Raw genomic sequence first — 24001 nt, 5'->3', positions numbered from 1 at the left:
GCTGTTCTGCTTATCACTGTGATACTGAACTCACTATTTTATCCCCCAAACCTGCTTTTCTACCGCATTTTCCTATTGTGGTAGAGAATCTATAGCCACTCATTTTCTCAAGCCCAAACCACCTTCCCTTGTGTGTTTAGCCGGGAACTTCTTCCATTTCCCAGCTGCCACAGTGATGCAAGGCCTTGTTTCTCTCTCAGCTAAGATAAGGGGACAGAAGAGAGAGAAAACAGCTTGTCCTCTGACTTGCCACTAGCTCCTTGCTGTCTGTTCTCACTTTGCCTGAGAAGCATTAACCCTGTATACCTGTTCCTAAGGTGAAAAGGAGGAGTTTCTCCATTTTACTCTCATGAGAGTATAACGGTCCCTCCCACTCCTTCTTAGGCTGGAGCTGTGTGATGTAAATGTATATGCTTGGTAGCTCAGGAAAGTTAATTGTTTTGGGGGGTTTTTTTTTGGCTGCACCATGCGGCATGTGGGATCTTAGTTCCCCAACCAGGGATCAAGCCCGTGCCCCCTGCAGTGGAAACGTGGATTCTTAACCACTGGACTGCCAGGGAAGTCCCAGGAAAGTTCATTGGTTTTGGTTTTTGTTTTTGTTTCTGGCTATCATTTTATACATTACCTGAGTTAATCAGTTGAAATAATGATTGAACAGAAATAGAAAAATAGATGAGGTTGCCCTGAGAATAAACCAGTTTTGTCTTCACAGAATTTGCTAATTGAATGACTTTTCTGCCCGTCTTCTGACTCTTCAGGGAAGTCCTCTCTGGGCATGGCCCTCTTCCGTCTGGTGGAGTTATCTGGAGGCTGTATCAAGATCGACGGAGTGAGAATCAGTGATATCGGCCTTGCTGACCTCCGGAGCAAACTCTCCATCATTCCCCAAGAGCCGGTGCTCTTCAGCGGCACTGTCAGGTGAGGAGCTCAGCACCCACATGTTTCGTGCCACATTTCAGGCCAGGTGGGCATGTTAGAGCCCCCATGGGGGACTGAGATCTAGTGGCCTCTGATCTAGCACTTTCCCACGGCACCATGTGCTCCCCATTGCAGAAGGGGCAGCTCCAGTGTGCGAGCCACCTCATTAGCTAAGTGGGACCCAGAGGCCGTGCAGCGTGGCGGCAAGAAGTCAGAGACATCTGGGCTGTGTGTCTTAGACAAGTTAACCACGCTTAAGCTTGTTTTCTCCTCCATGAAATGGGGATACTACTAAGCCCTATTGTTGTGAAGGTTGAATAAATTTGTGCAAATTTTATACAAGCACAGAGGCTGGCAAAGGGCGAACATCCTATACATGGTGGCAGCCATCATCGTCCTCCCCATGCTGTACTCTCTTCTAGGTACCCTCCAAGTCACAGTTCTCACAGTTCAGGCATTATTACTACTCACGTTTTTTCATCTTCCAGTATCTTTCCCCCGCCTTTTGTTCTTACTCTAGAATGATGCCTGTCTCTGAAATCTGCCAGATTGCCAAAGATAAAATAACTAAGAAGGATATATGTTTAACCCCGTTATCTTTTCCTAGGCTTTATTCTACCTTTAGCTTCTGCCTCCTAAAAGCAATGTGTTTCCATAATTTGAGTCCATTTCTATTTAAGTTGACTCCTTCTAAATAAAAACAGCTTTAACTATACAGTTGACCTAGATAGGACTCCTTTTATTAAATCACTCTAAAAGTGATATTGCCATTCCCTCTTTAATTTTTAGCAGTTTCCAAAAAAAAAAAAAAAAAAGGTACCAACTTAATTTCAAATAACCACAGGCAATGTTCAGACTTGTCTTTAAAACTAGGCCTCCACACACACCCACCCTGCTTTCTTCAGAACTGGCATTTGAACCCACTGATACAAGGAGGTTTGGTGGATAAACTGACTTCTCACCTGCATTCATGTGGGGTCAACGTTCTTGGGTGTGTTTACTTTGGCATTTCTCTAAAACACTAGTGAATGTGGACAGCATAGACTGGATCTGTTGATGAGGATGTCATTCCCTTTGGGTACTGAGATAACAGGGTTAAACAAGCAACATTAAAGAGAATTATAATTTATTGAAGACTCAGGTCTAAAATTAAGAAATTGAAAGGTGTTGCCAAATCTGCTCTTCCTTCCCATAAATCTCTCTATTTTTAGATGCCACAGGAATGCCTTTGAGAATACAATTAACCTTATAATTTTGGCTCAGGAAAAAGAACCATATTTTTCTTAATTTTTTAAATCATTATTTAGAAGAGAACTAGGATATATGACAAACCCACAGCCAACATCATTCTCAGCAGTGAAAAACTGAAACCGTTTCCTCTAAGATCAGGAACAAGACAAGGTTACCCACTCTCACCACTGTTATTCAGCATAGTTTTGGAAGTTTTAGCCACAGCGATCAGAAAAGAAAAAAATAAAAGGAATCCAAACTGGAAAAGAAGAAGAAAAACTGTCACTGTTTGCAGATGACATGATACTATACATAGATAATGCAAAAGATGCTACCAGAAAACTACTAGAGCTAATCAATGAATTTGGTAAGGTAGCAGGATACAAAATTAATGCACAGAAATCTCTTCCATTCCTATACACGAATGATGGAAAATCTGAAAGAGAAATTAAGGAAACACTCCCATTTACCACTGCAACGAAAAGAATAAAATAGCTAGTAATAAACCTACCTAAGGAGACAAAAGACCTATATGCAGAAAACTACAAGACACTGATGAAAGAAATTAAAGATGATACAAACAGACGGAGATATATCCCATGTTCTTGGATTGGAAGAATCAACATTGTGAAAATGACTCTACTACCCAAAGCAATCTACAGATTCAACACAATCCCTATCAAACTACCAATGGCATTTTTCACAGAACTAGAACAAAAAATTTCACACTTTGTATGGAAACACAAAAGACCCCAAATAGCCAAAGCACTCTTGAGAAAGAAAAACGGAGCTGGAGGAATCAGGCTCCCTGACTTCAGACTATACTATAAAGCTACAGTAATCAAGACAGTATGGTAGTGGCACAAAAACAGAAATATAGATCAATGGAACAGGATAGAAAGCCCAGAGATAAACTCATGCACCTATGGTCACCTTATCTTTGGTAAAGGAGGCAAGAATATACAATGGAGGAAAGGCAGCCTCTTCAATAAGTGGTGCTGGGAAAACTGGACAGCTACATGTAAAAGAATGAAATTGGAACACTTCCTAACACCGTACACAAAAATAAGCTCAAAATGGATTAAAGACTTAAATGTAAGGCCAGACACTATAAAACTCTTAGAGGAAAACATAGGAAGAACACTCTTTGACATAAATCACAGCAAGATCCTTTTTGACCCACCTCCTAGAGAAATGGAAATAAAAACAAAAATAAACAAACGGGACCTAATGTAACTTCAAAGCTTTTGCACAGCAAAGGAAACCATAAACAAGACAAAAAGAGAACTCTCAGAATGGGAGAAAATATTTGCAAATGAAGCAACTGACAAAGGATTAATCTCCAAAATATACAAGCAGCTCATGCACCTTAATATCAAAAAAACAGACAACCCAACCCAAAAATGGGCAAAAGACCTAAATAGACATTTCTCCAAAGAAGATATACAGATTGCCAACAAGCTCATGAAAGGATGCTCATCGCTAATCATTAGAGAAAGGCAAATCAAAACTACAATGAGGTATCACCTCACACTGGCCAGAATGGCCATCATCAAAAAATCTACAAACAATAAATGCTGGAGAGGGTGTTGAGAAAAGGGAACCTTCTTGCACTGTTGGTGGGAATGTAAATTGATACGGCCACTAGGGAGAGCAGTATGGAGGTTCCTTAAAAAACTAAAAATAGAATTACCATATGACCCAGCAATCCCACTACTGGGCATATACCCTGAGAAAACCATAATTCAAAAAGAGACATGTACCACAGTGTTCATTGCAGCTCTATTTACAATAGCCAGGACATGCAAGCAACCTAAGTGTCCATCGACAGATGAATGGATAAAGAAGATGTGGCACATATATACAGTGGAATATTATTCAGCCATAAAAAGAAACGAAATTGAGTTATTTGTAGTGAAGTAGATGGACCTAGTCTGTCATACAGAGTGAAGTAAGTCAGAAAGAGAAAAACAAATACCGTATGCTAACATATATATGGAATCTAAAAAAAAAAAAAATGGTTCTGACAGGGAAGGGTAAGCTGGGACAAAGTGAGAGGGTAGCATCGACATAGATACAGTACCAAATGTAAAATAGATAGCTAGTGGGAAGCAGCCACATAGCACAGGGAGATCAGCTCGGTGCTTTGTGACCACCTAGGAGGGTGGGAGGGAGACGCAAGAAGGAGGGGATATGGGGATATATGTATACGTATAGCTGTTTCACTTTGTTATACAGCAGAAACTAACACAACACTGTAAAGCAATTATACTCCAATGAAGATGTAAAAAATAATAATAAATTTAAAAAAAAGAAGAGAACTAGGAAGTAAGGCATGTTAAACGTAAGACTTCCCTTGAATATGCTCCACCAAGAAGTATCAGTGTTCATTTGAAATTTTTACAGCACTTCATTTGGGTCTGTGACTCGGGCTTCTGGAGTTAATGGTTAAGCATTGACCTGCTGGCTACTGTTTGTAGAACACTGTGGAAGCACAGCCTTCGTGGGAGAGGGGGCCATTTGTTATCAGCTCCAGAGATATGTTGCCACTTGATGGACAAGCTCAGTGGCTGGTGTGCTGTTGACTGGGTTTTTAGTAATTGAGCTCGGGTGCTGTTCGGTTAGTCGGCTGTGCAAACCTAGGAAATCATGTAAGTTTCACTTTCTGCCTGCTGTAATTTTGACTTTTTAAGTCGGTAGTAGACACTGAGGAAAAATTAAATCCCAGACCTTCTATCTTCCCTTTATCCCCTCAGGTTCCTCATAGGTTTAAAAGAATATCCAGCTTTTGGTGTTCTTCTGCTTTTGTTAGAAAATTAGGCGGCCTATAATGAGTTTCCCAAGGCAAAGGCAGGGTAGATCAGCTGCTTCCTCAGCTACCTCCTGGAGACTCTGAATTTGGAAACTGTATCTCCACTGCCTTTAACCAGCATTGGGGGTGCGTACGTCTCCTGGAGATACCAACATGCAGTTAAAACATATCAGGAGCTCTTAGAGGGAAATCAACAAACAAACAGAAAATCAAACAAACAGAACTCAGAGAATTTTGCAAGTTAAACATTTCTGAATTGTTCTGCATACAAATATAAATAAATCATAGACCAGATCATCTAGGGGCACACTCCTGCCTAGATTGGCCAGAATCTCAGTCCATTCCAATAGCTCACCCAGCCCTCCCTCATCCAACTGTCTGGGTTTGAATTGTAAGGCCTGTGTTTCTGTGGCCAGTGCCTTTCCTCTGCCTTTTGCCCTAATGGTTGGCTCCAGGAAGAGAGGTCCCTTCTCATCCAGCCCTAAACACTTTTGTTGACCTTCCCTCTTTCGTGGTCCTGGCAGTCCTTTCCTTTCCCCAGAGGACCTGTGCTTCCTGGTCTCAGGAAGCCTATCTCTTTGCCTCTGCCCTAACCAGCTCCTGCCCAAATGCTTTCCATCCTTGTGGACTATCTGCAGCCTGCCTTGGCTGACGGTTAATCTGCCCCTTAGTGAGACTAGTTGTCCTCAGCTGTCACTCTAGTGTGTCTCTGAGTCTCAGTCTCCTTGTGGGGGGTGAGCACTTCTCATCACCTGGAGCATCTCTGCCTGGCATCCCTTCATTAGCCGGAGGCAGTGTTCTCAGTTCTTCCTGTTCAGCTGCTCTCTCTCCTTTTCCAACTGCCCATTAATTTTTTTTTTTTTCTGCTTTTGAGGAATATTTCAAGCTCTCAACTCAAAATCACAACAAAAAACAACTGAGCCCACCACTGACCCACTCTGCTTTGGTTCATTCTGGGCCCAGACACCTTCAAGCCCAAGCACCTAGCGCTCTAGAGGGGATGGAAGTTGCTCCAGATTTGAAGCAGAATCTTAGAATCTCAAGGTCTTTCATTTGTCTTTGAATTCTTCTGTTGTTTAAGGGACCCCCTTTTACTTTTTTTGATGTCTTAGACCCTGTGGAACTGGGGAATTCCCCCAAAGCTTCTAATCTCAATGTCAGAAAGTAATGCTAAGTCTAGGATCGCTATATGAAGAACACTAGATGTTATCTAACTTTTGTTGAAGTCCTTCTGGCTGGGGGTATATGGGAAATCTCTGTACCTTCTTCTTAATTTTGCTGTGAACCTAAAACTGCTCTTAAAAAAATTGTCTTTAAAAAAAAAGAAAGAAAAAGGTCCTTTGGTGCCAGGTACTGCTGCTCTAAAGAACAACAACAGTAATAGTAGTAGCTAAGCATATTGAGGACTTACTACACGGTGAACTGTCCTAAGCATTTAAGTTGTATTAATTCATCAAACACTCAAAACTCAAATGAGGTAGGTGCTATTATTATGCCTATTTTATAGATGAAGAAGCTAAAACCCAGAGTGGTTCAATAATTTGCCCAAAGATAAGAACCTGGGCTGTCTGGCTGAGAGCCTGGGCTCTCCCTCACTCCGCTCACTGTATTGTCTCTGAAGTTAGCACCACAGCCCCCTTATTCACTACCTTGAGAGGTAATCTCTTTCTCCAAAAACTAGGGTTGCGCCTGCTGCCGCAGGGGTCTTGACCATTAGTTACCTTTCTTTTTCCGACATCTTCAAACTCTCATCTGCTTTCAGATTTGCACAGCCTCTGTCCCCCTTGAAAAAAATTTTCACACAACCTCTGCTGTTCTCTTTAGTCTTTTTCATGTACTATAACTACTTTGAGTTTTCCTTTAACTTCCTGAGAGACGAAGGTCTGAGGGTCCCGTAGTCTCCTGTCCTGAGGCTGAGGCTGCAGGGAGGCACGCTCCACCGACAGAGGACGATGTGGTTCAGCATGGTGTCTTCTGTGTGCCTGGAGGGGATTGCTGTATCCTCAAACACCCCGGGAGATACTCTTGACCTTAATCAGTAGTAGTCAATAGGTAAACTTAGAATATTGCTAAAAATAACATATAAAGAACCAAAGATGAAAATGCACTTTGAGCAACATAGGACTCCAGGAGTTCTGACTGTTAAAAAATAAGTGCCTTCATGCTCAGATGCTTTTCTTTCCATCTACCCAGCTGAGTACTTGATGCAGTGGATGTATAACTTTGCTTTCATTTGTATCTGTGGGTGAGACCAGGACCATCTGGCCCCTCTAACGAGGGTATATATTTCTTTTTCATTCCTGATTGAGTTCCCTGTTGAGATCAGTCTGGTCTGCCTTAATGTGTATGTTTACCACCTGCTGGTGTACGTAAATATTCCTTACATATCTGGAACCCATTGCTTAGTCTTGGGAGTCTCCTTCAGCTGGTGTGATGGGCCTGGGCGGGGTTGAATGTCAAGCCCCTCTATGTGTCTGCCGAGTCTGCTGGGGCAGCTGCTCAGTGAGCAGTACACTCTTGCGTACTTACTATTTGTCTGGTAAGAGGTGTCTGACGAATTACTAGATGTATTTGTATTCTCGGCACGCTGCCACAAAGTACCACAAACTGGGTGGCCCCAAACCATAGAAATTTATTCTCTCACAGTTTTGGAGGCTAGAAGTATGAAATCAAGTTGTCAGCAGGGCTATGCTCCCTCTGAAACCGGTAGGATCCTTCCTTGCCTCTACTACATTCTAGTGGTTTGCCAACAGTCTTTGGTGTCCTTGGCTTGTAGGTTCATCATCCCGGTCTCTGCCTCTGTTGTCACATGGGCCCTCTCATTCTGTGTCTCTGTCTTTATGTGGCTCTCTTATAAGGACATCAGTCCTACTAGATTAAGGGTCCACCCTACCTCATTACTCCAGGATGACCTCATCTTAACTAATACCATCTACACTGACCCTATTTCCAGATAAGGTCACATTCTTAGGTACTGAGGGTTAGATTTCAACATATCTTTTTGGGAGATACTTTTCAACCCATAACACTAGGCATCACTGTACAGTATTAAAGAACACTTCCTAGACTAAGTCTAGGGAAACTGTACACATTCCTTTCCTGGAAACCACATTACGGACCCTTCAATCTTGAACATATGTTTGTTGAGGTCTTTAACTCTGTTCAAAGGACTCAACTCAGCAGACATGGGAGGAATCTGAACAAGTGGTAGAATCTAAAACCTAGAATTACACATTCCTTCCAGGAAGAGGTAGAGAAAGGGAAGATTTAAGAGGTAGGAGATGGGCTAAACCGGAAATCCAGAAAGTGAGGTATCAAACCATAGGTGGCAATTTATCAAGTTATTGGTGCTGGGAATTCCAGCCTTAGGTAATATGGATTTTCCTCTGGCAAATAGACCACAGCAGTGGCAACTGGGCAGTGTTCAGAGACCCCAAAAGACAGATATTTATAATCAGGGAGCTCACAGATAAAACCAGAGCAAGGTCGGGCCCTGAAACTTGGGAGCCTGAGCAGGCTGTCAAGATAGGAACCTGGGCCCATGGAGACACAACAGGAACTGACCTAGCAGAACTGTCCGACAGGGGGAGATTCTAGCTCGATAGGGTCCCATGACGCTAAGTGGGAATCACAGTCAGAGCAGGATGCAGATCCAGAGCAGCCCGGCACTAAACCACATGTGCACTGACTTCGGGGTCCTACTGCCCGAGGTCAGAGTTGATTCCCTGTAATGGGCAGAGGCCATTCTCCAGCGTGCAGTCCCGTGGGGCAGCTGGATAGAGACCAAGGCAGAGGGCAAGGAGCAAGAGACCAGGCAAAGCAGGACATGACCCCTGTATGGAGCCAGTTGTGATTTCCCGCTGGGCGGGTGCCCCTTCTGTCTAGGTTTGATGAGGACTTCCGAAGACTCTTGTAAAGAGCTCCAAGGAACTTGTTTTTTTTAAAAAAAAAAAAAAAAAGAAAGAGAAAACAGAGCTCTGAGCATTATGGTTCAAAAGTGAGACGCCTGTTGTGACCCCTAAGGTCAGGAAATCTGCTATAAACTATGAGAAAGTCCATATTAGACACAAAAGGAGAGAGAATATTTTATTGTGAAAACTTGCATTGCCATCTAGATAAATGTCATTCAGAGGCTGTGCTAATCTTGTTGTTGTTGTTGTTTTGGGGGGCGTGGATTGTGCTAATCTTGCCTCATGGGAATTCCCACCAGTCTGTGTTGAACCAAACAAAAACGTGATTAACCTTTTATCCCTCAGACTTGGGATGGAGAACACAGGTTTCACCCTGATCCGTTGGTGTATCAGTGTACAAGGCAGCTGGAGAGAGAGCAGATCTCATCAACCCTGAGGCAAGCTCAGGCAGACTCCAGAGTGTTAGAGGGACAAGCAAGGTCAGGTGCTTTCAGCATCTCTTTTTGATTAGAAGCAGGTGAGCTTCTCCTTAGACTTAGGCCCATGCTCTGCCATTTCGGTTTTAGACCATCACTCTTTAAGTGAGAGGGCTCTTCCTAGATGGCATGCCTGCAGAGAATGTCTTCCCCATCTAGACCATTCACGGCTAGGACTTTATCAGAACTATTTCGGATCCTGGGATTATTGTGTCCACTTGAAAAATGCATCAAATATAAGAGTCAAAACCACCAAGCAATGCAACCAGGCATCTAAAGTGACCATGTCCCCTGTCAGTTTAACAGCTACCAGCTATCAAGTGTCTGCCGTGTTCCAGGCACTGTATCTACACAGCTCTAATGTTCACAGCAGCCTACCAGGTCGTGTCACTATCCCCCCATTTTATAGATGAGGAGACTGAGGACTAACTTGTCCAAGGTCACGCGGATGGTAAGAGGCAGAGCAGGGATCGAACCCAGTCTGCCCGGATCCTATGTGTACACACACCCGCCCTCCACCATGCTGCTTTCTGCCTCTGTTATTACTGAAAATACTTAAGTTGTGACATACTAATGTCTGTTATCAGGACCTCAAATAAGCATGGGAGGAATAAGTTCTTTCTTACAAAAAATATTAGACAGTATACATGGGCTACAACAGTGAATAAGATCCAGACAAGGATTCTAATCCAATGGAGGAGAGAGACAAGTGAACAAAGTGACGAGTGCCATTATAGGGGTGGCAGGGGGACCACCAGTCCAAGCTTGAAGGGTAAGGAGACACTTCCTGAAGACCCCATCTAAGTTGAGAGCTGAAGGACAAGAAGGAATCACAGCCAAGGAATAAGAACAATGATAATAATAACACAGTAATTGTAGCTCTCACGTACACACTGCCGGTCCTGCCGCAGGTACTGCTGTAAATGCTTTATACATGTGAAATATAGTCCCCGAAACAACCTTTTTGAGAAGGTGCTCTTTTATCCCTGTCTTACAGTTGAGGGAACTGAAGCGTAGAGTAGTTAGGCTAACTTGGCCAAGGTCACACAGCTGTCATTGATGGAAGCTGTGAAGGAGTCAGGCAGTCTGGCTCCAGAGCCCTTGTCTTACCAGTGCCTCTCAAGTAAAAAGGTGGGGAGAGGTCGCATGTTCTAAGTCGGGGGAAGCACACGTGCAAAGGGGCACGAGAGAGCAGGGCTGGTTAGAGAGTTGCCCAGGAGTCCGGAGATGGCGTGTGCCTGCCTGCGTTCTCCTCTCGGGCAGAATTCTGCGATAATGACCTGCTTGCGTGTGCATGCCTGGGATTAGTCTCCGCAGACACAGAGACGAGTGTGGATCGGAGCTAAGGTTCTCCCAAAGATTCTTCTATTTCCCATATGCCAACCATAATTTATGAGCAAAGCAAATTATACCTAATACCTTTCAGATTACTAGACCCACAAACACGACGTTTAGATCGAGACAAGACACCCCAAATTAATGCAACAGCCCCCTTTCCCCTTTCCACCCAATATGTTTCATCACCACCTGTTCACCCTCATCCTCCATGACAAAGAGCTTTTTCTCCTGTCTTTAACACTTCCAGAAATACCTAGACCTGTTCTTTTGGTATCAATCTTGATGTCCTTGAGGTGGATACTGTTAGTACAGTAAAAGCAAGAGTCCCCAAACTAGTTTTCGGTGCCAGTAAAATCCTTCCTCCTGAACCCATTGTGCTCAGCCTTCTCCTCTGCCTTCCTGCTGGATTGGCTCCTTTCCTGGTCAGCGAGCTGTTGAGACCCCTGCTCAGTGACAGGCTCTCACCCTGGTGCAGCTAGAAGAAAGAGGGCGTTTTCCTAAGTTTATACATACAAGAGAGAGATTTTAACATGTATATGCATGGAAAAAATCTAGAAGGATCTATGCCAAAGTGCTAACAGTGTTTGTTGCTGAGGGTCTGATAAGAAGTCATTAAACATACATTAGTTTTTGTTTTGTCTTTGTATGTCTATATCTCCTAATTTTTCTGTAACTAACTTGTATCATTTACATAATAAAAATAATAAAGTTTTGTAAAGAAGAAAGGGAGGCTCATTCCTGCGACAGGCAGGCAGCAGCGCTCCCATCTCAGCCTCCCGCTGTGGCTGGATGGAGTTTGAGCCCCAGTGTCTAAACCTTTACCACAGTCAGCCTGTGCAGCATGGTCACGTACATGTTAGATCCTTGAGAATTCCTGTTATGTTTCTCACTAGGTCCAATTTGGATCCCTTCAACCAGTACACTGAAGACCAGATCTGGGATGCCCTAGAAAGGACACACATGAAAGAATGTGTAAGTAAAGAACTGACGGAGAGTTTTGCTGGCATCTCAGGGCTGGAAACACAGTGATGCTGTGGTCAGTCTCCAGCCTGCTGTGGCTGCCGCTGTCCAGCCCAGCCTTTCCCTCCACCTCCAGGATGTCTGTGGAGGAGCACTTCAGAGCAGGGCTTCCCAGGCATTTCAGAAAGGGCATAAAGGTTGTTCTCTCCCGACCCTCACCTCCCCCCTTAGCCCCCTCCCATGGTCATATTGCCCTTTTTACTATCCATTCATTGAGAAGATATTAATGACAACCACTCAGAATTCAGTCATGCTTTAAAATCAAGTTCTGTTCTTATTCATTATAACAGTACAACATCTTTTTGAAGCATCTATATATGTGTAAGAGATATATCACTTGTGGAGAAAGTGTGTGTATGGATTCACAGACCTCTTAAGGTAACTCAGCAGGCCCCGTCCAGGGGCCACAATCTACAGACACCCCTGGCCTGAAGTAGGGTCTCTTGTGTTCCTGTGCACAAGCCCAGGGTCTCTTCCGCTAATTCAACTAGATCCGCTCTGCCTTCACCTTTATATCGGGCTGCCTCAAACAAGTTCACTTGAAGAACAGGTTCTATAGTTTATGGAAAGAAAGGTTTGACAGCCATGGGCCTACAGCTTTGGACTTCAGAAAGAGAGTAATTTCGTCTACCCCATTTCTCATCGCATGACCATATTTTCAGAACCAAAAATGACAGGCTTTGGGGACGAAATATTGGAATTTCTGGGACGTTTTGATGATATGAGACTAATAGAATAGTTTAGCTGAAATATGGAATGGCCTAGAAAATGTGGTCCTACTACGTGATCATCACACCTGTACCTTCTTTCTAGGTGAGCTAGGTTCTGGGCTAATAATTCTTTCAACTGTTTCAGAATAATTTATTTTTGCCACTGGATTTTTGACAAAATTTAGATTCTTTTTTTTTTTTCCTATCTTTCAAAATTTACTTTTTTTTTTTTTTTTAACCCTTCTAATCTCGACTTCCTTTCTTCCTAGATTGCTCAGCTACCTCTGAAACTTGAATCTGAAGTGATGGAGAATGGGGATAACTTCTCAGTGGGGGAACGGCAGCTCTTGTGCATAGCTAGAGCCTTGCTCCGTCACTGTAAGGTAAGGCAGTTTGGTGGGTGGCGGGGAAGGGGGATCAGCAGAGATGCGCAGGAAGATGGAAGAACAGCTTTTGCCTGTGGCATGAGGTCCAAAGGCATCCCTGGCTCTGAGCCCAGCAGCACTTCTTAAGAGTGTGCCCAGAGATGTTTCTAAATTAACCTTGACACAATTTGGGTATATGGATATTTTGTTTGCTTGCTTGTTTTTATTTTTAACTTCCCTGAGCCTTCAGTTTCCAAAGGCAACTTGTTTCTAGCCACTGAGTAGTTGTAGTACTGGAAACCATGGATTTGAAAAATTTTAAAACTACAAGACACATCCAGGTCCTCAAATCCAGTCCCCTCATTTTAAAACTGGAAAAGGGAGGTCCAGAAAGATTACTGTACGTGTTTAGAATTACAGAGCAAGTGGGGCGAGTCTTTTGTTAGATCAGTATTTCACATATATCCTTTCATTCATGGAAATCAAGGCAAACCTAGGGGTTTGAAGTTATATCAGTTCTAAGCAAAACAGTATTTTTACATATGCGTGTACCTATTTAGAAAAATATATATACGGTGTAAAATTCAAATCATAAAATACATTTTAGTGAAACCTAGATTAACCAGAATGCTTAAGGAATTGGTCGGACCCCTCTTTTTCTTCTCTTCCCCGGCAGATTTTGATTCTAGATGAAGCCACAGCTGCCATGGACACGGAGACAGACTTGCTGATCCAAGAGACCATCCGAGAAGCATTTGCCGACTGCACCATGCTGACGATTGCCCATCGCCTACATACAGTCCTGGGCTCTGATAGGATTATGGTGCTGGCCCAGGGGCAGGTACTGAGCCCCCAAGGGACCTTGGCTTGGCATGTGGCCTTGTCTGGGAGGAAAACTGGCCCCTGGCAGGATTGGGCAGATGGCCCTCTTAGAGTAGTCTGAGCATTCAGATAAGCAGCCATAATGACTGTAGTCTGGTTCCTTTTGGGTGGATGCAGCCCTCCCAGTCAAGAGATTGAGCTGGGAGCACTCTTATGGGGTTCTCATTATGCTTTACTACCTGTTCTTTTGTTGCTTGTAAACAGTAACATTTTGACTTAGGTCAGAGAGCACATGTACTTAGTAATTCACTCACATGCACAAGAATTTCCCAAAGCTACTGAGACCAGCCACTATATGTCTGCTTTCTTTGTTTGTTTTTTAATTAATTAATTAATTAATTTTTGGCTGCGTTGTGTCTTTGTTGCTACGTGTGGGCTTTCTCTAATTGTGTTGAGTGGGGGCTACTCTTTGCTGTTGTATGCAGGCATTGCGGTGGCTTCTCTTGTTGTGGAGCATGGGCTCTAGGCGCACAGGCTTCAGTAGTTATGGCACGTGGGCTTCAGTAGTTGTGGCACGCAGGCTCAGTAGTTGTGGCTCGCGGGCTCTAGAGCACAGGCTCAGCAGTTGTGGCGCATGGGCTTCGTTGCTCTGTGGCATATGGGATCTTCCCGGACCAGGGCTCGAACCTGTGTCCCCTGCATTGGCAGGCGGATTCTTAACCCCTGCACCACCAGGGAAGTCCCTATATGTCTGCTTTTTACAGTCATGTAGTGGTGCCAAACTTCTTGCTGGTCCCAGCTTTCCAACAATCTGGCCCCCCAGCCTTCTTCGTTTCCTGCTATTTCCTTGCAGTGCTGTTGGCTATAAACAATCTTGAATCCCCTAAGCTTTTTCACCTCTGTGTCTTACTCATACAGTCCCATCTACCGAAAATGCCCTTTCCTCTTGTTCCCTCTCCCATATGGATCTGCTTATAATCTGCCTATCCCTCAATAGGGCCAGTGTCTACCTTTCCCCTTATGATGCAGGATGTCTGCTCTAGCACCCAACGTCATACCCTCACACAGCCAGTCCTAAGGAAGAACACTTTGTCCTTATGCCTGTATCTCGGTCAGGACAACCTTTCCTAGAAGCACCCTAGGAGATGTCCCCTTCCTCTCCTTGGCCAAAGTTGTGTTCCATGCCTTTGCCCTGCAGCAGGGGAGGCTGGGAGAGTATGTGTCCTCTCTCATGGGAGGCAGGTTCTGCCAGCATATCATTCATTTTCTACTGAAATATGATTTCCAGTGGCTGCCTAGAAGTCCATCACAGGAATGGATAATTGTCTGAGTTGATTATACTGACTTTATACTCACTTCCCTTTTTCCCTCTGCCAATTAGGCATCCTGAGCTGTTCCTTTTCTAGCCATAGATTCAGATCAGGTTGCACAACAAGATGACATTTGCCTGGTATGCCTTTGACTTGAGCTGCAATTTTTTCCTCTGCAGCTTATAGGACCTTGTTGATTGATTCCTTCATACCCAAGGCTGAAAGAATTGAGATTTATGTGAAGGAGGTCTGGAGGTTTTTCTCTCTAACCTTTCTCTTAACTAAACCCTGGTTAGTCGGAAAAAAAAAAAAAAAGAACCCATTTGGGCATGACAGGGCTAGTTGAATTGCCACCTTGATTCCATCCTCAGGGGGCTTTGGGCTTTGCCCCCGTTCCTGAGCAGTGGATCCTCTAAATCACCCCATGTGTCCCCGAGTCACATTCTGATACCATCTCCTTCCTTTACAGGTGGTGGAGTTCGACACCCCATCGGTCCTTCTGTCCAATGACAGCTCCCGGTTCTATGCCATGTTTGCTGCTGCAGAGAACAAGATCGCTGTCAAGGGCTAACTCCTCCCGCCGCTGCCCAAGTCTCTTTTCTTTGGAGCATTGCCATTCCCTGCCTGGGGCGGGCCCCTCATCGTGTCCTCCTGCCGAAACCTTGCCTTTCCCGATTTTATCTTTAGCACAGCAATTCAGGATTGGCTTGTGTGTTTCACTTTTAGGGAGAGTCATATTTTGATTATTGTATTTATTCCATATTCATGTAAACAAAATTTAGTTTTTGTTCTTAATTGCACTCTAAAAGGTTCAGGGAACCGTTATTATATATGTATCAGAGGCCTATAATGAAGCTTTATACGTGTAGCTATATCTATATATAATTCTGTACATAGCCTATATTTCCAGTGAAAATGTAAGCCGTTTATTTTATATTAAAATAAGCACTGTGCTAAGAACAGTGCAGATTCCTTTCTATCATTTTTGTACAGTTTGCTGCACTAGGATCTGGTTTCACTATTAGACTATAGGAAGGGTAGCATATGTTCTTCCCCAGCTGGTTGTTTCATGGTGCCGGGTTTTCTGGGTGTCCAAAAGGAAGGCGTGTGGCAATAGCGGGCCCTCCAGTGGGCCCCCTGCCGCCTCCCCAGCAGCCACTCCAGGGCGGGGTGGAGCGGGGGCCACTGGAGGCCACGCAGAGCACCGTGAATTCTCAGGGCTCCTGCTTTCTGTCCTGTTGTCACTTCACTGTTTCTGTCGGGAGAGCAGTGGGGCAAAGTCCCAGACCCCTCTTCGTTCCCTCCGTCGGAAATGAGAATCGCCGAGACGTTCCTCGGTGAGGGGGGAGTGTCCTTCCTGCTTTCCTCCTTTTCTCTGCTGTTTCTCAACAAGCATCGAGTCTGTTCCAAGTGTCCCACTGCCTCAGGTTCCTAACGCTGGCCACCGCACAGCGCTCTCCGGCTCCTCAACCTGTCGGTCCGAACCCTGGAGCCAACTGCTGCTTTTCCCGGTGGTACTTCTTCATTTGCCTTCATTTGCCCCACGAGCCCACAGTTCAGTGACAGGGTTCAGGATTTTGTGGGTCTTTTCCCCTTTCTCCCTGTGGTCGCTGCAGAGTCTCTTCCTCTCTCCAAAGTCTGCGACTTTAAGCAGCTCTTGCTCATCAGTGTCTCACACTGGTGTAGAAGTTTTTTGTACTGTAAAGAGACCTACCTCAGGTTCTGAGTGCCGTGTGGTTCGGTGTGTTCCCACAAACCCCGTTTGTGCTCTGGGGCCAGTAGCTCAGGTGGGCGTGGTCGCTGCTGTCATCCGTCCAATGGTCAGCGTTGCATGTCGTGACCAACTAGACATTCTGTCGCCTTAGCATGTTTGCTGAACACCTTGTGGAGGCAAAAATCTGAAAAAGTGAATAAAATTATTTTGGATTTTCTAAAACTCTTGGTGTATAAAATAATTCTCTGGGAGGGGAACAAGCTGTCTTTGAATGGCTTCGGAGTCCCGGAGCCTCGGATCTGAATATCCAGCTGTGGAGTGACAGATGGGAGGGACCAGTAGCAGAGCTGGTTGGTTGCAAGGGGCGTGGAGCCCCACTTGCCTGGAATCACTGCGGCGGGCCTTAGTCCCTCCAGCCTGTGTTCCTGGGCATGGTCGTCAAACCAAGCTCCTGTGCTGCTAATAAGAGGGTGGGGAGTGGGAAGGGATGTGGTAAGATGGATGGTTGTGGTGAAACACATTTTAAATGAAGTTTGTTGAGGGTTCTCAGCAATTCAAACAATATAATGGCCCTTTCAGCCAATTCATTCAGGTTAACTCATTGAGAATTAAGTGCCCATTCGAAAGGGTACTCATTCTAGAGTTTCTCAATATCTCATGTTGAATGCGGCCAAGAAAGCGGCATTAAACTATTTGGTACTGGTTCTGCTGAGTCATCAGAAATCGTATCTTAAACCCAGCCCTTTTTGTAAACCGGTGTCTTGAAAATTCAGGGGTTTGGCTGTTGAGTCAAAAATTCAAGGCTTCCCTCGTGGCACAGTGGTTAAGAATCCGCCTGCCAGTGCAGGGGACACGGGTTCAAGCCCTGGTCCCGGAATATCCCACATGCCGCGGAGCAACTAAGCCCATGCGCCACAGCTACTGAGCCTGCGCTCTACAGCCCGCGTGCCACAACTACTGAAGCCCTCGTGCCACAACTACTGAAGCCCGCGTGCCACAACTACTGAAGCCTGCATGCCACAACTACTGAAGCCCGCGTGCCACAACTACTGAAGCCCACGTGCCTAGAGCCTGTGCTCCGCAACAAGAGAAGCCACCTCAATGAGAAGCCTGCCCACCGCTACGAAGAGTAGCCCTCTCTCGCCACAACTAGACTGCGTGCAGTAATGAAGACCCAACGCAGCCAAAAATAAATTAATTAATTAAATTAAAAAAAAAAATTCAGTCCCTCAGTTGTCACATTTCAAGTGCTCTTGTAGCCACATGTGGCCTGTGGCTACTGTACTGGACAGCGCAGACATAGAACATTCCCATCATTGTGGAAAGTTCTGTTGAATGGCGCCAATGTAAGCAACCATGTTTTTGGACGCACTGGATTTACCCTCCAAGAAGGGTAACAAAAATATCGTATAATACTGCTTATATGTGGAATCTAGAAAGATGGTAGAGATGAACTTATTTGCAAAGCAGAAATAGAGTCACAGATGTAGAGAACAAACTTATGGTTACCAAGGAGGGAAGAAGTGGGTGGGATGAATTGGGAGATTGGGACTGACATATATACACTTCTATGTATAAAATAGATAACTAATGAGAACTTACTGTATAGCAAAGGGAACTCTGCTCAATGTTCTGTGGTGACCTAAATGGGAAGGAAATCTTAAAAAGAGTGGATATAAGCACACGTACGACTGATTCACTTTGCTGTACAGCAAGAAATTAACACAACAGTCTAAAGCAATTATACTCCAATAAAAATAAAAAAAAAAAAAAGAAGAGTAACAAGGTCAGCAGAAGGAGCCCTACGTGGTTGCCCTAGTCAAGCTCACTGCAGCACGTGACACTAACTTCCCCTCCTTCAGTTTTGTTCTTTCATCTCTTGGGTCTCCTCCCACCCCTGTAGCCTGCTTTGTCCCCTTAAAAGGAGGCATTTCCCTGCCTTTTGCCCTCTCCCTTTGCTCTCCTTGCCTGGATTCTTTCACTCCCACCAACACAAACCTTCAACTGTGGACTTGACCTCTCTCTTTAGTAGCAATCTCCGCTGCCTGCTGGGCGCATCTCCCAGGCCCCTCAAACAGCTTCTTGCAAATCAGTGCTCCCTGTCTTAATTAATAGCCCCTCTGACTTAAGTCTTTCAGGCTAGAAGCCTTGAGTTATTTCAGTTCTCCTGCCCGTTCCCGGTAAATTTAGCCACTTCCAGGTCCTATGTATCACCACTACCGCCCCCTTCTCTCCCTCTGCCCTAACTTAGACTCACCTCCTTTCTTTTTTTAAATATTGTAGTTACAGCCTCATAGCTAGTCTCCTTGCCTCAGTGTCTTTCTCCAAACCACTGTATATACCACTGCCAAAACGCAAACCAAAATGCAAGTGGATCAAATACTTTATCCTCCAAAACTCTTCAGGGGACATTTGCCTGTAGAGTGGCCTATATTCCTGAGTTTGGCAGTCAGGGTGTCCATTATTTGCCTCCAACCCTCCTTTTCTACTCAATCTTTCCAAAAACAAGTCAATATTTTCACACCTTTAAGTCTTTGCTATTTTCTTAGCCTGGAATCCCTTGATTCTCTCTTGTCAAACAAAGCCATGTTTTTTTTCAACAAAGCCATGTTTTTTTTCTTAAACTCGGTTCAGATACTATGTCCTCCACAAAGCCTTTCTCTTAAAACTAAGTTCCTCTGGGTTCCTCCAACACTTTGCTCACAAATCTATTTTAAGGTTTATTTCCGTTTGCTCTGCATATAATGGTTGATTATTTCCTTATATTTTAGCCCATGAATATCAACTTGAAGGCAGTAAATCATCTTATTAAATATACCTTTAATTATAAGGTATATTTTGTATACCTTATAACTCCTGGCTTAAGTATTACGTTTTACATATAGAAGGTGCTTAATAAGTATGACACTACTTAGCTGACTCTTGAATCATGCCTTATACGTGGATGCTCAAAGAATATTTGTTAATAGAAGCCAGTGTTGCAGACTTTTCTTTGTGGTCATGACAAAAAAGAATTTGATTCCTCGGGAATTCCCTGGCAATCCAGTGGTTAGGACTCCGCGCTTTCACTGCCGTGGGCCCGGGTTCAATCCCTGGTCGGCATTTGAGGTGTGGCTTAGTGATGTGACAGCTCCTTTCCTACCCCTTTCCTGATTGATCACCTAGAAATAGGGCCTAGCATTGAGAGGAAATGAGTCACGGCGGGGTGGGGGGGCACACAGAAACCTTACCTTGCACTGATGGTTGTCTGCATGGTCGTGAGACATATTTTCTAAATAAAATTTTTTCCTTATTATAAAAATAATGCATGCTTTTTGTACAAAATTTGGAAAATGCAGATAGGTGCAGTGAAGAAACCCAAAATTGCCTGAACCCTACCATGGCAGTGTGTTTTACAAGCATGGCTGCCACAGCATCTCCCATCTCATGGGCTTTCCTGCAATGTGACCTTGCTACTCTCCCATCAAGAGGTGGAGTCTTGTTTCTCCACCCCCTTGAATCTGCGTGGGCTCTGTGGCTACTTTAACCAACAGAATATGGTGGTGCTGTGCCAGTTCTGCACAAAGGCCTTTTGTGGCCTAGCAGCTCACACTTCCTGCCTCTTGGAAGCCAACCACCCATGTCAGCAGTGCAGCCATCTGGAGACCAGCATACCGTGAGATTTACAAAGCACATGGAGGGTTCCTGGAAGATGAGAGAGTGTATGGAGATGGAGTGAGGCCAAGGAGTACTGAGACATCAGACATGTGAGTGAAGAAGCCATTTTGGAAGTGAAACCTCCAGCCCCAGACATCCCAGCTGATGCCACGTAAATCAGAGATGAACTGGCCAGCCAGAACTGTCCCCAAATTCCTGAGCAAAATAAAATGTTTTTAAGCCATTACATTGTGGGGTGGTTTCACAACACTACTGAGGCATCCATCACCCAAAAATAGCCAGTGTTATCTTGTTGTATTCTTTTCTTTTTCTTTTTTTTTTTTTTTTTTGCAGAACGCGGGCCTCTCACCGCTATGGCCTCTCCCGCTGCGGAGCACAGGGTCCGGACGCGCAGGCTCAGCGGCCATGGCTCACGGCCCCAGCCGCTCCGCGGCATGTGGGATCTTCCCGGACCGGAGCACGAACCCGCGTCGCCCGCATTGGCAGGCGGACCCCCCCAACCACTGCTCCACCAGGGAAGCCCTCTTTTCTTTTTTTTTTTTTTTTTTTTTCGGTAGGCGGGCCTCCCACCGCTGTGGCTTCTCCCGTTGCGGAGCACAGGCTCCGGACGCGCAGGCTCAGCGGCCATGGCTCACGGGCTCAGCCGCTCCGCGGCATGTGGGATCTTCCCACCCCGACCGGGGCACGAACCCGTGTCCCCTGCATCGTCAGGAGGACTCTCAACCACTGCGCCACCAGAGAAGCCCCCTCTTTTCTTTTTTTTAACGGGTTTTTTGTTTGTTTGTTTTTGGCTGTGCCATGCAGCATGCGGGTTCCTAGTTCCCCAACCAGGGATCGAACCCTCGCCCCCTGCGGTGGAAGCACGGAGTCTCAACCATGTTCCGCCAGGTAAGTCCCTGGTTGTATTCTTCCTTTTTTTTTTTTTTTTAACGTTTTTATTGGAGTATAATTGATTTACAATGGTGTGTTAGTTTCTGCTTTATAACAAAGTGAATCAGCTATACATATACATATATCCCCGTATCTCTTCCCTCTTGCGTCTTCCTCCCTCCCACCCTCCCTTTCCCACCCCTCTAGGTGGTCACAAAGCACCGAGCTGATCTCCCTGTGCTATGTGGCTGCTTCCCACTAGCTATCTATTTTACGTTTGGTAGTGTATATATGTCCATGCCACTCCCTCACTTTGTCCCAGCTTACCCTTGCCCCTCCCCGTGTCCTCAAGTCCATTCTCTAGTAGGTCTGCGTCTTTATTCCTGTCTTGCCCCTAGGTTCTTCATGCCTGGTTGTATTCTTTATAGCTTTTTCTAAACATGTATTTTTTTCCTTTTTAAAAAATTATCAAAAATACTATGTATGCATTTTTGTTAGAAATCCAAGTAGCACTTAAACATAAAAAATGTAGAGAGTAGAAATGCATCTTAATCACTCCCTACAGAAAAAGGCAACCACTGTTAATAATTTGATCTGTATTTTTCCAGGCATTTTTTAAAAACACATAACAGCATTATTCATTTAAAATATAATTCAGGGACTTTCCTGGCGGTCCAGTAGTTAGGGCTTGGCACTTTCACTGCCATGGCCCCAGGTTCAGTCCCTGGCCGGGGAACTAAGATCCCACAAGCCTCACGGCACAGCCAAAATAAAATAAAAGTCATTAAAAATAAAATTAGGATAACTTACATATACAACTTGTATGATCTCAACTAATATAGTATGAACATTTTCTCATGTCAAATATTCTTCAGAAACATGATTTTAATAGTTTTATAGCATTGTCTTGTAGAGATACACTTATTTGTTTCATTCAAAAAGTATTTATTGAGCATCTGGTATAAGGCAGACACTGTTCTAAGAACTGACAGTATAGTAGTGAATAAAACAGAGAACATCCTTGCCCTCATGGACTTTACATCCTATTGGGAGAACAGGCAGTCAGTAAGATATGTGGAATATTAGATAATGATAAGGTCCAGGAAAAAAATAAATAAAGCAGGGAAGGGCACCAGAGGGTAAAATTATAGAGAGGCTGTCCAGTCTCACTGAGAAGATGACTTTGATGTGCTTTTTATATGAACAATCCAATTTTTTTTTATTTGCTTGCGCTGGGTTTTAGTTGTGGTAGGCAGGCTCCTTAGTTGAGGCTCATGGGCTCCTTAGTTGCAGCATGCAGACTCCTTAGTTGTGGCATGCAACTAGTTGCAGCATGCATGTGGGGTCTAGTTCCCTGACCAGGGATCGAACCCGGGCCTCCTGCATTGGGAACATGGAATCTTATCCACTGCGCCACCAGGAAAGTCTCTAAACAATCCAATTTTGATGGATATTTAGGTTGTTTCAGTTTTCCATGTTGTCTTTAAATTTTATTCTTTAAATATTTATTTATTTATTTTTGGCTGCGTTGGGTCTTCCTTGCTGTATGTGGGCTTTCTCTAGTTGTGTCGAGTGGGGCTACTCTTCGTTGCGGTGTGCGGGCTTCTCATCGCGGTGGCTTCCCTTGTTGCGGGGCATGGGCTCTAGGCGCGCGGGCTTCAGTAGTTGTGGCACATGGGCTCAGTAGTTGTGGCTCGTGGGCTCTAGGCACGTGGGCTTCAGTAGTTGTGGTGCACGGGCTTAGTTGCTCCGTGACATGTGAGATCTTCCCGGACCAGGGCTTGAACCCGTGTCCCCTGCAATGGCAGGCAGATTCTTAACCACTGCGCCACCAGGGAAGTCCCTAAATTTGATTTTTAAAGGCAATTTCCACATCACCATTCTGTCCTCTCACGGCTTATAATTCCCTGAGTCCAAGTAGATAGTCAGAATCTGCTAACTGCTTTCAGCAGCTTATCACAATGACCCCACCCTGTCACAGAGCAGTGTGGTGCTGGGAGGGGGGGAGTGAGAGTCACTCGTGAACCCAGGCTTTCTCCTTCTGGTCATTCTGCCAACCTCTAGGCTTGAAGTCCTCAGCCAGATCCTCTGTGTGGGCTAGTAAACCAGGGAAGAAAGAGCATGCAGTGTTGAACAGGAAGTTTTTGTGGGCCAGACCTAAAGATATTATATATTACTTCCACTCAAATTCCACTGGCTAGAGCTCACTTCTGTAGCTGCGAGGGAAGCTGGGCAATGTCTAGCTTGTGCCCAGGAGGCAAAAACTGCTTTGAGGACAAAACAGCTTTGGTGAACATCTAGCCACCTCTGCTGCAGGGAATTAGTGACCCGTTGGAGCCTGTTTACAGGTATAGAAACAAAATACTAGTCTCATAAAATCCTCATGTCTATTTCATAATAAGTATTGATTTGTTGTATTTTAATTAATGTTTTAAACCTAATAAGCTTTATAACCTATCAGTGTTGTCACCTTCAACAAGGAAAGAGAGTACTCATATTATCTGAGCACCTGTGTGCCAAGCACTGTGAAGGCGCCTGCAATATGACCTTATTTAATTTTCTCAATTATTGCACTAGGTAGGTGTTATTAAACACATTTTGCTGATGAAGAAACAGGTCCATGAAGATTAAGTTCTCTCAGGTCACACATCCAGTACGTGGTAAATTACATAGAATTCAAACCCAGACAGTTTGATTCTAGACTTCTAGTGGTTCTCTTGCATCTGATGACCTCAGCCTCAGTTGCTTCAGGAATAAATGAATGTGCTGGACCAGATGGTCTCTAAGATTTCTTCCAGCTCCAGTTCTGATTAACATGGATCAACAAATATGTCCTGAAAAACCTGGG

At 44.6% G+C, this 24001-nt stretch overlaps 1 protein-coding gene across 8 annotated transcripts in view; it reads left to right on the top strand.

Moving 5' to 3' along the window:
* Nucleotides 1–16848, top strand: part of ABCC5 (ATP binding cassette subfamily C member 5) — an 87882-nt gene extending 71034 nt beyond the window's left edge. For all 8 annotated transcript variants that reach the window (XM_060150124.1, XM_060150127.1, XM_060150128.1 and 5 more), the window contains 5 exons: nt 759–918; nt 11579–11657; nt 12685–12798; nt 13457–13621; nt 15382–16848. In XM_060150124.1, coding sequence (XP_060006107.1) covers nt 759–918; nt 11579–11657; nt 12685–12798; nt 13457–13621; nt 15382–15483 — 620 coding nt within the window. In that variant the 3' untranslated portion in view covers nt 15484–16848. The remainder of the gene's footprint in view (nt 1–758; nt 919–11578; nt 11658–12684; nt 12799–13456; nt 13622–15381) is intronic.
* The last annotated feature ends 7153 nt before the right edge of the window (nt 16849–24001 follow it).

The sequence above is a fragment of the Lagenorhynchus albirostris genome, chromosome 5, assembly GCF_949774975.1.
Source record: "Lagenorhynchus albirostris chromosome 5, mLagAlb1.1, whole genome shotgun sequence".
Classification (NCBI taxonomy): domain Eukaryota; kingdom Metazoa; phylum Chordata; class Mammalia; order Artiodactyla; family Delphinidae; genus Lagenorhynchus; species Lagenorhynchus albirostris.
The sequence above is the reverse complement of the archived record's forward strand: the minus strand, read 5'-3'. Positions and strand labels throughout refer to the sequence as shown.